The sequence below is a fragment of the Myotis yumanensis genome, unplaced genomic scaffold (assembly GCF_028538775.1).
Source record: "Myotis yumanensis isolate MYYU_CA2020_CCGP unplaced genomic scaffold, mMyoYum1.0.hap1 SCAF_19, whole genome shotgun sequence".
Taxonomy (NCBI): Eukaryota; Metazoa; Chordata; class Mammalia; order Chiroptera; family Vespertilionidae; genus Myotis; species Myotis yumanensis.
In genome coordinates this window covers 18,042,256-18,059,312 of record NW_027223770.1, presented here as the reverse complement: position 1 = coordinate 18,059,312, position 17,057 = coordinate 18,042,256, and the positions used below count along the sequence as shown (strand labels likewise).

Sequence of the window (17,057 nt, the reverse complement as noted above, 5' to 3'; positions counted from 1 at the left end):
AAAAAAAAACATCGATGTGAAAGTGAAACATCAATCTGCTGCCTCCTGCACATTCCGTATTGGGGATCAAGCCCGCAATCCTGGGCATGTTGAATTGGCAACCTTTTAATGCATGGAATAAGCCCAACCAACTGAGCCACACCCGCCAAGGCAGATTTTTACCTGTTCTTTTTAAGTTCTCTTTATTACCATTTGCCCACCAAAAGGCTATAAAATCTAATACCCCCAGTTTAGGGCAAACAGAAGCACTAAATATAGCAAATAGAAAAAATAAGATTGGGTTGGGTTTTGCTATTCAGAAAGGTAACTAACTACCAATATCTGGTAGAGTTCAAGAAAAAATTTTATAAGTGAGAAGGACTTTGTGATATTGTTTCATTATTTATCTTGAAATAATTATCTGTAGCACCAATGACAGACATATAAATAGTTCTAGATAATCCACAGTTTATTATCTTAACAAAGAAATTCAGTTTTAACATACAGGTCCTAGAGAGGATTTATCTTACTACCTTCAAGGCTTTGGCAGTACATGGAGGTTAAGTGTGTTTATAAGTGCTTTGATAATTATAGTTTTAATTTTTTTTTATTTTTCTTGAAGTTTGTGGATAAAGACAGTGTAGAGTCTTGAGTAAAAGATAAAACTTATGGAGTCTTGTTTTTCTTTTAGCAATATCAGTGTAATGTGTGGTTGTGCTACTGGAGAAATAGGTTGGGATTTCCCTAGTCAGGAATACAGAATCTAGTAACTTTTTTCCTGCCATTACAACATAGATCTTTAGCATAAGAAAGCCTCCATACACCCTAGAAATAAATAAATAATAAGCAAACAAACTCATGGCTTCATTGGAGGTAAAGGTGTCCCCTAATGCTTGGTTCCTATCCTTGGTGCCTCCTATCCTTGGAAGCCATACATTGGAAACATCCACTGCATCAACCCTTTAAAATCCCCACCTCAGTGTTGGTCCAGTGTTGATGATGCATCTCAGATGAACACTCTTGTTCCTGTCAGAACCGCCCCCCTCCCAGATGGCCTCCTGAAAATTATCCTTGGGAAATTGAGTCAGTTGAAAGATAGTATAACACTTAATGTTACAGTGAGAAAACACGAAAGAAGCAGATGTTGGTCTAGAAGAGGTGCAGTATTAGATTGAGATGACTCAGGAGAACTGCAATGGCCCATAAGATTAATGCTTGTCCCTACGTGCCCGGGTTGCGGGCCCGATCCCCAGTAGGGAGTGTGCAGGAGGCAGCTGATAAATGATTCTCTCTCATCATTGATGTTTCTATCCCTCTCTCCCTCTCCCTCCCTCCTTTTGAAATCAATAAAAACATTTTTTTTTTAAATAACGCTTGTGCCCTGGCCAGTGTGGCTGAGTGGTAGAGCATTGGCCCATACACCAAAGGGTATTGGGTTTGATTCCTGCATTGCAGGTTCTTTCCTTACCTCCAGGGCGAGTGTGTCGGAGACAACCAATCGATGTGTCACATCGGTGTTCCTCTCTCCCTCTCCCCCTCTCCCCCTCTCACTCTCCTTCTCCCTCTCCCTATCCCTCCCCCTCTTCCTCTCCCTTTCCCTCTCCCTCATCCTTTTCCCTCCCACCCTCCCTTCTACTCTCTCTAAAAATCAATGAAAAGGGTATCAACAACAACAAAAAGAATAATGCTTGTGTAAATTTCTATTTCCAGTGCTTGGCTAAAGATCAGTTGTCATTGATCAGGGACCAGACAAAACCACCTGCCTGCTTGTGGGCATATGACACCAAATAAGCAAAGTAGTTGTGAGGACAAAGACAAAATTGAAGAAGTCTTTATAAGGCTCTTTAAAAAAAAAACAAAAAACTTTTTGGTTAATTTTTTTTATTGATTTTAGGGAGGAAGGAAGAAAAAAACAAACATCCATCAGCTGCCTCCTGCACGCCCCCTGCTGGGGATAGATCTCACAGACCAGGTGTGTGCCCTGACCAGGAATCGAACTCGTGACCTTTCAGTGTATGGGACGACTCTCAACCAACTGAGCCACCAGCCAGGGCATAAGATTCTTTTCTAAACATCTTCATTAAAATACAAACCTTAGCTGGTTTGGCTCAATGGGTAGAGTGTTGGCCTGCAGACCAAAAGGTCCCAGGTTCAATTCCGGTCAAGAGCGTGTACTTGGTTGCAGGCTCCTCCCCAGCCCGGGCTCTGGTCAGGGCGTATGCAGGAGGCAACCAATTGATGTTTTTCTCTCACATAGATGTTTCTCTCTGTCTTTCCCTCTCTTCCACTCTCTCTAAAAATCAGTGGAAAAATATCCTCAGGTGAGGATTTTTAAAAAACCCACAATATTATAAAATTCATCCATTTAAAGTGTATCCTATAGTAGTTTTAAGTACATTCACAGAGTTGTGCAACCATTCTCACAATCTAAGTTTATAATGTTTTCTTCACCCTAAAAAGAAACCATGTGCCCCTGGACAGCGACTCACTTCTGTCCCACAGCCAGCTTTAGGCAACCACTATAAATTTGTCTATTCTGGGTATTTCATATAAATGCAGTCATGCAATGTGTGGTCTTTTCTATGTGGCTTCTGTTAATTTCCATCATATTTTCAGATTTGTCTGCATCATACCTCTCAAAGTTTTGAAATGTTTTCACTAATAGTGAACCTAAAACAAGAGACCTTATGAACTTAGTCTCCAGGCCCAGTTCAGATGAACTAATTGGGACTGTGTCCATCCTTTCATTTTAATCTATTCCTCTTGGAAACAAGGGTCAACACAGTAGGGAGACATCATAGGAGCAGGTATTAGGAGGTTGGAAAACAGTTCCACCAGGGAACAATGACAAATCTGATTGGATAGCCAAAATATTCCCAAAAGGCTTTTTCTAGGAAAACAAAATATACCCAATACTTCAGTTAAATATTTGAGCTCAATTAGGCCTGGATTTACCTCCCAGCTAAGGGCAGGTTATACCTCAAAAGGAATTTTATTTTTTTAAAGTATATTTTATTGATTTTTCACAGAGAGGAAGGGAGAGGGATAGAGAGTTAGAAACATCAATGAGAGAAACATCAATCAGTTGCCTCCTGCACACCCCCTATTGGGGATGTGCCCGAAACCAAGGTACATGCCCTTGACCTGAATCGAACCTCGGACCCTTGAGTCCACAGGCCGACGCTCTGTCCACTGAGCCAAACCGGTTAGGGCAGGAATTTTATTTTTTAATGTTTTTACTTTATTTTTATTGCTTATACTATTACAGATGTCCCTATCTCTCTGGCCATCACCGCACTATTGTCTGTCTATGGATTATGTATATATGTTATTTGGCTAATCCTTTCACTTTCTTTTATCCAGACACCCCCTCCCCCTTTCTGCCCTCCCCTGTGAGGGATTTTAGATGTGCACTCTGTTATTGAGGTTCCCGTGCAAGGCAACAAGAATTTCAGCTCAGTCTCCACAGATCCTCCATTTCTGCCAATGCCTTGTTGCAGAGTGCACCAGGTGCGCACCTGTAATTAAACAAGTTGAGTTCATTACTTGAGTTCATACACCATGGGTCTTTAGGGTTCAGTCAGCAGATGTTAGAAAGGACTTACTGGATTTGGGTTTGAGTTAGGTGATTTAGGGAAGATTAAGAAAGTGGGTTTTCTCAGGACTGGTGATGTCAGAAAGCAGAGATAACTCTATGACAGTGGTTCTCAACCTTCTGGCCCCTTAAATACAGTTCCTCATATTGTGACCCAACCATAAAATTATTTTCGTTGCTACTTCATAACTGTAATGTTGCTACTGTTGTGAATTGTAATGTAAATATCTGATATGCAGGATGGTCTTAGGCGACCCCTGTGAAAGGGTCATTCGACCGCCAAAGGGGCCGCGACCCACAGGTTGAGAACCGCTGCTCTATGATTATCTTAACAAATGTCTAGGAATATAGACCAAAGTGAACCTAAAACAGCAGTAGCTTATGTTGGGTATTTTTGTGATTACACATTGACATTGTTTTTGTGTGTGCTTAAACAGAATTGTGTGTTTTGTTTCAGACCATGTGACCTGGTCTGATGCAGGTGTTCTGTGAAATTGTTTTATGTCCAACAGGAAAAAAACCAGGCCCAGTGTCCATGTCTGGCCAGTTCCTAAATATTAAGGGCTGCTTTTTCTCTTCCTCGAGTATGAAATGAAATACTGTATTTAAAGCATTTAGAACAGTGGCTCGCACGTGGTAAATGCTCAGTAGTGAATGGCCACTGTGATTATTTTTCACACCAGAAAAGAGTATTTGTAAGGAGTCAGTTTATGCAGCAGAAGCTATATAAACAGCACTCCCTATTGGTGGAAGAGCATAGCATTTCTCTTGATGAGATAGCCCTTATCATATAAAGCTGATGGTTTTTATAAATCAGCTTTACTGTTTCATTAAGGTGAGAAGGATCTGTTCAGAATTCTTAGCCCCGGTTACCAAGAGCAGAATCCACAGAGTGTAGAAAGGGATCTTCATTTTAATAATTTAGGAGACATCATTATCACCTCAAGAAAGTAACATTGAATGGATATCCTACTTTTACATCAGTTCAAATAAAATTCCAATTCATATGATTACTTCTCATTGGTAAAAACCATCAGTATCTCAGGAAAAAGAGTTTATGAGATTTATTTTTGCAATAGCTGCATGTGATACAACACTGTGTTATAATGTCTACAGTATGGTTGGAATTCTAAAAGTATATTTTGTTAAACTCTTAATTTAGTTTAGAGTGTTTTTTTGTTTTAGCTTTTGGCTCATTGAATAGCCATGGGGGAGAGGAGAATGCCCTTTGCTCACTATCGATCAAATTGGGGATCTAGAGGCCAAACTTTAGATGATATTTTAGAATGTGGAAATAGCCTTCTTTTAAGGGAGACCACCTGCAAGACTTACCTTGTGCTCCATTTTAGTTTTTTCACCAGTTTTTTAAGCCAATTCTTGACAATGCGAGAATTAATCCAAAGGGTAGTGGGGGTTTTTTTTCACCTCACCAAGACCCCACTCCCGCCTGTGTAGCTTGCCTGATGGTGAGAAGCAAATGTCTAGATCAGTCTTCCTAGCCTGCCCTAATCATATCTCCAGGCCTTTTTTGCAAGTCTTTGCCTGTAAGATTTCATATTGCCTGTATTCTGAATAACTGCAGGATTTTGTGTGTGTGTGTGTGTGTGTGTGTGTCTGTGTCTCCATGGTGACCAGGTCCAAATATTGGGATTTTTCCAGTTTTTATCCTAGGACAGATGGAAATGTTAGTCTTTAGTTTCTTCTCTTTAAAGGAAAAGTGAAAATGGTATGATATTGACAAGTCAACAGGTCTTTCTAAACGAAATGCACATTATCCAGCCCCCAAACCCACTCCTTAATCAACAACAAATCAGAAGGATCAGGAATAAGTTGGATGAGTAGGCATATTGGGCAGGGGAGCATAAATGTCTTTGACAGTAAGGGAAAGAGTAAAAGGAAAGACAGGCATAGAATGCTAAGCACACAACAGTAAGAGTGAGATAGAGGGTGGTCAGAATAGTGAGGGCACAGTTGGGGTTGAATGTAAAAATGCATAGTCTTGTCTCCTTTCAAAAACCTCTATCAGTGTGTTAGAACATTGTGTAATAATTGGTGTTCTTGATAATTTTTGTGAGTCTACTCTCACACTAAAAACAATATGATTTTTTAAAGGTACTTTAAAAGTATTTGAAAAGATGCTTAATTTTAAAGGAGAGATAAGTAGATACCAGAGCACTAAAACCAGTTTTTCCTTAAGACAGGTGGGAATGTCTGGCCCGTGGGCCATATAAGGCCTTTGAAATCTTTTGGTCTGGCCCTGCCAAGGCATTAGGGGCAAGTTAATTAAATGTTTGACCAAATATAGCAGGCTGAATTTTAAGTTGATAATTTTGTATGGCCTGCAAATGTTGTAAATATCCAAATGGCCCTTGGCAGAAAAAAGGTTCCCCACCAAAACACAAATCAACTCAACTCTAAGAGTGAGGGAAATAGAAGCCAAGACCCAGAGGATGTGAAAGCTGTGAACTCTTAGAGCAGTTGCTCTACATTAAGTAGGAACCCCAAAGTTCTATACCAGTACCTGCTCCCCTTCCTCCAGGGGACTGTAGAAACACTGTGTTGGCATTGTGCAGACTAGAAGATAAAAAGCAAAAAAAGGGGGACGTGGCCACCACCAAGACCTGCAAATTTGCATCTCCGTGAATGTGGTTTAGGTAGTGCCCCCTAGGAACCGAACACAAGGAAACATAAAGCTTCTCTGAAAAGGGACATATTCATCCTAACTTCAGCAAATCAGTTCCTTGCAAACCATTTTCAAGGGTGATAACTACATCAGAAACAACCAGGGCACACAGGGAAACACGGCAGACGGAGAACCGGCAGGAAAAAGCAGGCAGAGAGATAAATTGGCATGGTTTTCATAAAGAGACATAAAACAAACATGCTAACTATGTTTAACAAAAGAGGCAAGCTTGAACAATGATTGCAGAGAACAGTAAACTAAAAAGTAATACAGCAGATTTGTGGGGGATGACTTCTAGAAAAGAAAAAAAAATGACCAAAATAAAAAAGTCAACATTTTGGCAGCAGATTGGACTTAGCAAAAAAGAGAATTGGTGAATCGGAAGTTAAAAGAGACTGTATTAGAGTTCTCCAGAGAAACAGAACCAAGAGGACAGATACAGATACATAGGGATTTATTAGGAGGGAGTCACTGACTGGTTATGGAGGATGAGAAGTCTCTCAGTTTGACCTCTGCTGGCTGGAGGCCCAGGTAAGCTGGTGGTGTAGTTCCAGTACAGACACAAAGGCCTGAGAACCAGGAGAGCTGATGTCCAAGAGCAGGAGAGGATGGACATCCCAGCTCAAGCAAGGAGATTTGCCCTCCTTGACCCTTTTGTTCTATTGGTCAAGGGATGGGATGATTACCCTCTTGCATTGGTGAGGATGATTTTTTACTCAGTCTACGGATTCAAATGCTAATCTCTTCCAGAAACATCCTCACAGACACACCCAGAAATAATGTTTTACCAGCTCTCTGGGCGTCCCTTAGCCCAGTACCGTGAACATAAAAATTAACCATCACAGAGCAGTGGTAGAGACAGCAGTGGAGAAAGTAAGGGTTATGGACAATACAAACGTAGGTTTGACGGGAGTCCTGGGAGAAAAGAGAATGGCTGAGAATTTTCCAGAATTGATGAAAGACACCAGCCAATCCCAATAAGAATAATAAAAGAAACAAAGCTGGACACATTATAGAGACAATGTGTGTGTGTGTGGGGGGGGGGGGGGGGGGGGTGACAGTACCTTCAGAAGAATATCTGACTTATTAATAACCTCAGAGGCCAGGGACTCTTACCTTGCTGTCCATATCCTTTTTTATTTTTAGGGAACTGTAACTTAGTAGCTTTTCTTGCAGATGGTTTAATACTAAAAAATTAAAAAATAGATAGGTTATGAATGTCATACAGCAACTTTTAAATTTCACTTATCTGTGATAACATGGGTAAGTCCACATGTTATGGACTTGAAGGAAACAAGACACAGGAATACATACAATGTGACTCAATTTATATAAGTTTACAGTCAGACAACACTGAACTATACTATTTATGGTGAGAGCGACAGACTTTTCTTAAAGGGCACTGGTAGTATTTTTAGACTTAGCTGCCACATGGTCTCTATTGCAGCCTCGATGACTCCACTCTGCCATTGTAGTGATGGGACATGGTAGATGGTGGCACATGGCTGTGTTCCTGCAAAAATGACCCCCCGTTTATGGGTACCTGGATTTGAGATGAAATCACTTTTAAAAGGAAGAGGGTCAAGAAAAAGGAAGGAAATGGTAACCATTAAAGTCAGGATCCTGGTTGCCTCCTGGAAGGAAGGGCTTGCCCGGGAAGAGTAAATGGGGACTGCTAGGCTGCTGGCAGTGGTCTAGGGGGACTTGTGTGGAGACTACACAGGTGCTCACTTTGTAGCTAATTTTTAGCTCTGTGTAAAAGTTGTATGTACAGTAAGTTGTATGTCACAATAACATTTTTAATGCCATTAAGTTTATATTTTTTTAATTGATTTCAGAGAGGAAGGGGGGGAGAGAGAGATAGAAACATCAGTGATGAGAGAGAATCATTAATCAGCTGCCTCATACATGTCCCCCACTGGCTGAGCCACAATAAAATTTAAAAAAAATAAAAATTGTCGCCCATCCAGTGTCGTTCAGTGGTTGAGCTTCAACTCATGAACCAGAAGGTCATGGTTTGATTCCCAGTCAGGGCACATGCCCCGAGTGACTGGCTTGATCCCCAGTAGGGGGCATGCAGGAGACAACTGATCGATGTTTCTCTTTCTCTCTCCCCCTCCCTTCCTCTCTCTCAAATCAGTAAAATACGTAAAAAGTAAAATCATCTGGTTCCTTAAGTGATTGTTATAACATTCAATTTTGCATGAATTTTTGTTTAGTTTACATTTGAATTGCTCTAACATTTATATCAAAGAAATAGTCCTAAAAGGTTTTAAGGAATATAAGGCTGTTGTCTTACATGTGATTTCTTTTAAAATCACATTAACATTTAAAGTATTATAGAACACTTTTTATTAATTCAGGATATGCACGTACATTAGTCCAGCAGTCACCAACCTTTCGGACCTCACGGACCCCCAGGGGTCCGGCGACCACCGGTTGGCTACCGCTGCATTAGTCTGTTTTTAAAGGCTTAAAGTTACAGCTTGCAATTCGTGTCTTGGCTTATTTTCACCACAGTACTGACACCTGTCTTCTTTTATTTTCAGGCTCGGTAGATGAAGGTGTCACCGAAGGGTTACCTACGCTTCAAAGCACTTCCAGCACCAATGCTCACGCAGATGACGATGATCGGTTAGTACTAACATAGTAGGTTGTTTTCTTTTAAGGACTGTGCTTGCAATTCTTAAGTCTTTTATCTGGGATTACACAATAAGTTCATTGGGACCTCATTTTAGTATATTTCTCAGAGTAACAAGGTAGCTTTATCACATCATAAATCAAACCACCTGTACAGCAGTTTTTAGCATTTTTAAAACTGCCCGGTCCCATCTCTTTAAATAGTATCTGTATCAGGGGTTGGCAAACTATGGACCAGCGGCCAGTTCCAGCCCACGAGCCTTTGCAGATCAGGTTTTATTGGAACATAGCCACAATATTTGTTTATATATTGTCTGTGGACGCAGAGTTGAGTGATTGAAATAGATCATGTGGTGTGCAGAGCCAGAAATATTTACTGTCTAACCTGCTACAGAAAATAGTTGCCAAACCCTCATCTACATACCCATTATTCCAAGTTACTTTCAGATTGACCCTCTTGCTCCATGTTTCCACATAGATGAGTAAGGGGCATCTCAGACTTAACCGTGGCCAGGACAGAACTCAAGACTTCTAGCTCCCCTCAGACAGCTTCATCGTTCCCCTAACTTCTCAGGCAGGATCTCCAGGAAGTATACTTGTTCTTCCCCTCACTCCCCATACTTCATCCTTAAACAAGTCCTCACATCTCTGCCTCCAAAACATCCCTCACGGGTCCACTTTTCCTCCATCTCTGCTACAACCACCCGAGCCCAAGTCACCACCATCCTCTGCCTTGACTACTCTGATTTCATTCTCGCCCTACTCCAGTCATTCTCCATGTAGCAGCTGGAATGATCTTGTTTCCTATAGATTCACACTTAAATCTAAACTCCTTGCCTTTAAAGCCCCATATGATACAACTTCTGCCCAACTTCCTTCAGACCATTCTCCTTGCATACTACATTCTAGCCATATAGATCTCCGTTTGGTTCAGGGGACAGTCAATATTTGTTTCTGCTTTGGGGACTCCTCAGTTCTCAAGGGAGCATTTTCTAGCCACCAGTCTAAAATAAAGCTGCACTTATCACTATTGGTTTACCCTATTTTAATTCTTCATTCTGATCATTTTCTTGAGTATTGTCTTTGACCACTGAATTAATTCCTCATAGAGAGCCCAGGGCAGACTTAAAAATTGTATGTGTTGAAAACTTGAAGCATTCAAAGACTGCAAACAAGGTTTATTGTTCTTGAACAGCTGAACCTGGCATAGCAGGTTAGGTACCAGTCATCTGAATAAATAATGAAGGTGTAAACAAATGTAAATGTGCCTAAATTCCTTAATTTCAAACATTAATGGTTGTCTGTTCTATACTAGATACTGTGGTAAGTGGTAGAGATACTAGAGATGAAATGTGTAGTCCTTGCCCTCAGAGGACTCAAACCAGTTTGTGGGAAGGGAGAGAGGTTGAAGATAGGCAAAGTAAACATAATCTCGAGTGCTCTGCAGAGGGTTCTATTGCTCTGCATAGGAAGGTAGCTAACCTAAGCCTCTGATAAATCGAAGAATGCTTCCGGGAGGAGGAGGCAACTTTACCACATTTCATAAAATGACTAGGTGTTAATCTAGGCAAAGACGGTAGGCTAATAGAGGAAGTTCAGTGTACAAAAGCACAGCACTGAGAGAACTAGTAGGAGGAACAGCTTGGTATAGGGTGTGTTTGGGGACTGTGACAAGACGTGAGGCTGGAGAACTCAGGTCATAAAGAGTGCCTTGCAAAAGGGTTTAGATTTTATTCTGAAGATAACTGTACCTTTGCAGGAGTTTAAAAGGTGGCTGATTGAATCTGAAAAATCATTGTGAAACAGTAAGAAGGATAGATTAGAGGCCTGTGGGCCTAAAGAGAGGGAGTTATTAATTCAGCCTTGTATTGATGAGAGCCTAAATTAAAGCAGCAGTAGGAAGGAAAGAATTAGAAAGATTAAATATCCTTGAAGTAAAAGTGTTTATGGTGTGTTCTATGGCTGTATATCCTTGCTTAAGATACTGGCCATTCTGTACAACATTTTTCATATTGCTGCAAATGAAACTTGTCATCTAACAGTGAAACTATTTCCAAAATCTTTAAGTGCTTTTTCGTTTGTTCACTTAAATGTTGTGGAGTAATGTTTATTCAACTTAAAAATCAGAGCCTGGTTGCCTTCTTTGGTCTGTTTTTTAGATTGGAAAATGTTCAGTATCCCTACCAACTCTACATTGCTCCTTCTACCAGCAGTACAGAACGGCCCAGCCCAAATGGTCCGGACAGACCTTTTCAATGTCCAACTTGTGGGGTGCGATTCACCCGAATTCAGAACCTAAAACAGCACATGCTCATCCACTCAGGTAACGTCACCTTCCCTACTGTGGCATGAATGAGTACTCTAAAACATTTTATTTTGGAATCCCAGTTAAAAATAGCAAACAGGTGGTTTTTAGTCTAAAAATGTATAGGTATCTATACATTTTCTTAGGAAAGATACAGGGAAGTCAAATGAGAACAGATAAGCCCAGGTCTATTGTTGAAATAGCGCAGTGTCAGAAGCTGTAGTATGTTTTCCACAGGCATAGCATTAGTGTTAAAGCTTAGCGCAGTATGTGTGTAACCTAAGTCAAAAATGCTGGGTGTGTTGGTGTGTGTGTGTATGTGAAATATAGAAGCACAAATACAGATTGTAAAGCAGATTGCATTAAAAGGGTGTAAGTGTTCTTTGTACTGTTTTCACTGTAAGTTTGAAATTTGAAATAAAAAGTGATTTTTTAATATTTAATAATTTAATTTTAATTCTGCAATCCTGAATTTCTCTGCGCCTTGTCTGGTTAGCTTTGTAGTCCTTTTTTAGTGTGAAAGAGATTTTGGATAAATGATGTGTAAAACAGATTTGAAACTTAAGTTCAGTGATCACAGAAAGGCAGCAGAATTCTTGGAGGTGAAACACCGGCCTGATAAGTCAGAAATCTTTGCTGTCGTTTTCAGCTGTGCTGTCTATGTTCCTCTTCTTTAGAAACGTCTGACAGTCCTGTGACTAATACCAGTTTCCTGTGACTGTTAAACCAACAGATTATATTCTGAAGGTTTTAAAAAATTTTTGCCAAAACTGTGATAATGACCTATCACTAATACATTAAATACCTAAAAACCCAAGTCAGCACATGGTAGTTCTCTCATGATCGTTTTATGTTCAGAAAAGTTAAGATTTTTCTTCTACTTATTTTTCTCAGAGACGAGGAATGAAGAGTAGGTGCGACTTCAGATATTCTGTACCTTTCCTAAGACAATAAATTGCAATTCATTTTTGCTGGTGATTTTTGTCTTCTCAAATTATCTATTGCTACAGAATGATAATAACTCAGAAATTTGTGAGGTTGATAAACTTTCAGTTAATTTTGTTTTCAGATTTTATTTTATTTTATTTTATAGGAATTAAACCATTTCAGTGTGACCGCTGTGGAAAAAAGTTCACCAGGGCTTACTCGCTAAAGATGCATCGCCTAAAGCATGAAGGTAAACGCTGTTTCCGGTGCCAGATATGTGGTGCCACTTTCACTTCCTTCGGGGAATATAAGCACCACATGAGGGTTTCCCGGCACATTATCCGCAAGCCTCGGATTTACGAGTGCAAAACATGTGGCGCCATGTTCACCAACTCTGGAAATTTAATCGTGCACCTGAGGAGTCTGAACCATGAAGCGTCAGAGCTAGCAAACTACTTCCAGAGCAGGTGAGGTGCACAGCGAGACCCCCAGGAACACTGCTTTCTGACCTCTCTTCCTGCTTCTAGGGCAGCCTGCTCTGTCTTTTATCAGGCTGCCAGGTAACCAGGCACATTCCTTTTAAAATCCAATCCATACTCCAATCTGATCGGATAAAATTTTGCTGAATCTTCTAAGTATAGACAATTAAAAATATTATTTTTGAAATTAGGAATCTTTTTCTATAGGAATAGGCTACTCATCTTGGTTTTTTAATTTTGTTTTTAAGGTTTTAAATACATTTTTATTGATTTCTGAGAGGAAGGGAGAGAGAGAAACGTCAGTGATGAGAGAGTCATTGATCGGCTGTCTCCTGCACACCTCCTAATGGGGGTTGAGGCCACAACCCCGTGCTCTGACCTAGGATCAAACTGTGATCTCCTGGTTCATAGGTCAATGCTTAACCACTGAACAACACTGGCTGGCTCCTGTTGAGTTTTTGTTTTTGGTGTTTTTTGTTGTGTTTTGAGATATATATAAGGTTAAAGTAATTCTATAGTGGATCGTAAATGGACCTTATTGGAAACTTGCCATGTCAGATGATACTTAGTGATGTTAATAAAATTCTTGAGCATTTCTCTTTTATAGTTCTATATAAAGGAATATATAAAAGAAATTGCAGTAGCAATTATAATAGATATGATTATTTAGATCAAGTGGTTTTCCTTTTTTCCTTTCAGCTTAAAACATCATGCTTTTAATAATAATTTATGATGGAATTGCCTTTCTGATTTATAGGATATCTGAGGAAATCAGGTTCTAGCTTTGCCACAAACTGCTGTCCTGATGGAGTATGTCACTTTCCCAATGAAGGGGCTTGAAAGTTAGAAAAGAATAAACTGTGAGCTGGGAAGGTGATTTCTAAGGTCCCCTCTAGATACACTATTCTGTTGTCTACTTTTAATACATCTGTAGGCATGCTCAATTTCATATAAAATGAATCTTAAACCACTTTTTTAAATATTCTCAATAAATTCCAAATATTCCTACATAGATTTTGTTCTCTTCAAATCAGACATTCACTTTGTTTAATGTAATTATTTCTAACTCTGAGCATCTAGTGGTCATATCATTGAACCTCGATTATACATGTCACAGTAAACATTGTTTGGGACTAAAATAGTGTCCATTAACCACTCCTCTGTCCTCCACGTCGCGTGTCTGAAACCTGACGGGTTTTTAGAAAGTGTCACATGACATCTGAAAGTGCTGTACCTATGAGCAGATTTTTAATTTTTTTATAATTGAACTGTCCAGTATTGATAACTATTAAGTGTACGAGTTGACATTTTAGTATTATGAAGCAATAAAGGTTTAAATAAAACCTCTAAGATAAGACTTATTTCATAATATTGTTTTAACTACAAAAATACTTATAGTAAATTTTGGTATATATTACATTCAATAATTAAATACTTGTCATATCAATAGACTATTAAGTACTTTCAATATTAGTAAACTCAATAGTCTTTGAGGATTAAAATATAACTAATCTCATAGGATTCTGATTCAAATGTACAATTGTAATAATGTATTAGATTTTTTTAGAGAGGAAGAGGGGAAGAGAGAAACAGCGATTTGTTGTTCCACTTATTTATGCATTCATTGGTTGATTCTTGTATGTGCACTGACTGTAGGTTGAACCCGCAACCTTGGCGTATCAGGACAATGCTCTAACCGACTGAGCTACCTGGCCAGGGCTCATATACTTTTTAATAAGTATATAGTCCAAGAAAGGTTAAACATAATTTTACTCAAATGATCTTTGCTTAATAGAAACTGTCTACATAAAACGAGAAGTGACATTGAATCTTATCTATTGGTGGTAGTGAGAGTTGATATACTTTGGTTTTAATAGAGTGCTTAGGTTCATATTTAGGACAATTTAAAAGTTAAATTCCTAATTTTTGTTGTTAATCCTCACCCGAGGATATTTTTCCATTGATTTTTAGAGGTTGGAAAGGACGGGGAGAGACAGAGAAACTTCAGTTGGTTGCCTCCTGCACGTACCCCAAACAGGGCCCATTATCAAGCTTGCAACCGAGGTCCGAGCCCTTGACCAGAATCAAACCCAGGACCCTTCAGTCCACAGGCTGATGATCTATCCACTGAACCAAACTGACTAGGACTAAAATCTTAAATATAATCTTCAAGAATTGGAGAAATAAAACATCCTGATCTTGTTTTATAAACTAGGTCTTTTTATTGTGTCTTGTTTACTACAGGTTTGAGAATTAACTCTCTGTTTCATCCTTTGCCTCTTAGTGATTTCCTAGTACCGGACTACTTAAACCACGATCAAGAAGAGGCCCTTGTTCAGTATGACCTTGGAGAACACAGTTTTGAAAGCAACTCCTCTGTTCAAATGCCTGTAATTTCACAGGTCTCCTCAACCCAGAATTGTGAAAGCACTTTTCCCCTGGGGTCTCTCACCGGGCTGGCAGAAAAGGAGGAAGAAGTGACAGAGCAGCCCAAGACCAGTGCCTATGCCGAGGCCACTGGAGAGGACCCCCCCAAATCAGAGCTGTCCTCTATAACTATTGAGTAATTCCATGGTTTGGCTTCATTTTGTTTTTTTGGGAAGTGCCTGTGCTTGGTCTTGTACATTTAAATTTAATTTAATTTTTTTAAAAAGGTTTTGGGGAAGAATTTTCCTTTTTACTTTGTGAACCCTGCAATTCATGACTGGGAGATTGCTTCTGTAAGTACACAATAACATGGTGTCGAAATATAATACATTGTTGGGTGTAAGGAGAACCAATTGACTTAAAACATGTAGTCGTTTCTCCTTGCATTGTTGTTAGTAGACTAACAACAGATCATTAGGTAACGAAGGAATCGGGTGAATGCTGATCTTCCTGAGATGAAAGGGCACACCAGAAACAAACTACTAAAAGGAATGTGACAGATGGCCCGGATAGATGTTTACTCCTGTACACCGGACGCTGTACAGAGGTTTTTTTGTAAGGCCTTTTGTTTCTGGAAGTATTTATGATAAGCTATCTTAAAAAATAATTAGGGTAGATACTCTTTTTTTTTTTTTTTTTTTTTTTTCAGAGAGGAAGAGGGAAAGAGATAGATGATTCTCTCTCACCATTGATGCTTCTATCAGCTGCCTCCTGTATGTCCCACACTGGGGATGGAGCCTGCAACCCAGCATGTGCCCTGACCAGGAATCAAACAGTGACCCCCTGGTTCATAGGTCAACGCTCAACCACTGAACCATGTGGCCTGGGCCTGGGTGTGTTTTTTTAAGTTTTGTCCTTTCTATTCTGATATTTCATGGTGAAAATTTGATATTGGGATAGGCATTCCCTGAATCTTTATAGAACCAGTCCTCCAAATAATCTTACCTTTCTTCTACAAAAGAAGGCAAAAACCATGATTGAGAATAGTCCAGCTATGCATGAAGTGACCAGGAATGGAGAATGTAGTACGTAAATTCCAATTTCATAGGAGCTCTTTATAATACTACTTTTCTAGCTGAAGTTGTCCAGCTGGTCTTTGAATGTTAATGTCTGACTAATTAGGTCACTGCCTAAATTAGTTTCCTCTTTCCCCACCCACAATACTTTCTCTTGCATATGCGGTCATGATACTATATAAAGGAAAAATATTGGAGATATTCTATATTTTATATGTAGGTTTATGTATTGTTGGGGATGTTTTTATTGTGCTGTTTTAGACAAAATAAAAATTATATTAAGACTATGTTCTTAACCCAGCTAAGATTGTTTACAAAAACTCCATATGGCAGTGATATGTTATCCTTGTCCCAAAATATTTTTAGACGTTGCCAAGTTTATTAAAATCAGTTAGTGTAGTTTTTACACAGTGTAAGCAATAATGTAAAAGATGAGGATAGTCTATAGAATGATGGTCTATGACTCAGAAATCTGGGGGGAAACAGTTAAAACTAAAGAAAAACTAAAAATCTTAATGAATATCACCTTTTTGCTGCTAACTAATGAAACTTTCTGATTTATAGCTGAATTTATATGATACTCTAGGCTGGAACATACTTTTCATCTAGGACCAGTTAAAGCATCACTTACCTTGATCTGGAATATTCATGAGTTTATGAACAATGAACTTTGAGTAACTATGTATATACCCAAAGTTTAATAATTATGAAAGCACCTGATTAAATCAGAAAAAAAGGAGATTAAAATACAGTTTCTTATTCAGCAAACAAGATTTGAATTTTGTCCAGGTGCTAGACCTTAATAATAAAACATTTTTTAAGTTTTAGTGATTTGTTTCTTTTTTTTTTTTAATTTGCTAATTCTGTAATTTATTTTATCCCCCCACAAATGTAATGGAAGGAAAAGTAAACTCGAAGTTTTTTAAGGCTAATTTTCTTTTAGTCTCTTTCCGTATTCTGTCTTTAACTTGTTTCCAACTCCTAATCTCGTTCATGAATCCGCTCT

The 17,057-nt window shown here is 39.1% G+C and overlaps 1 protein-coding gene across 4 annotated transcripts in view; it reads left to right on the top strand.

The window, feature by feature from the left end:
• ZBTB44 (zinc finger and BTB domain containing 44) overlaps positions 1 to 16,338 on the top strand; it is a 37,756-nt gene extending 21,418 nt beyond the window's left edge. Inside the window, exons 3-6 of one of the 4 annotated variants that reach the window (XM_070400023.1) lie at positions 8,807 to 8,891; positions 11,111 to 11,220; positions 12,296 to 12,596; positions 14,893 to 16,338. In XM_070400023.1, coding sequence (XP_070256124.1) covers positions 8,807 to 8,891; positions 11,111 to 11,220; positions 12,296 to 12,596; positions 14,893 to 15,175 — 779 coding nt within the window. In that variant the 3' untranslated portion in view covers positions 15,176 to 16,338. Of the gene's footprint in view, positions 1 to 8,806; positions 8,892 to 11,056; positions 11,221 to 12,295; positions 12,597 to 14,892 lie in introns of all 4 variants that reach the window. The other 3 variants (XM_070400022.1, XM_070400021.1, XM_070400024.1) reach the window with 3 other exon arrangements.
• The last annotated feature ends 719 nt before the right edge of the window (positions 16,339 to 17,057 follow it).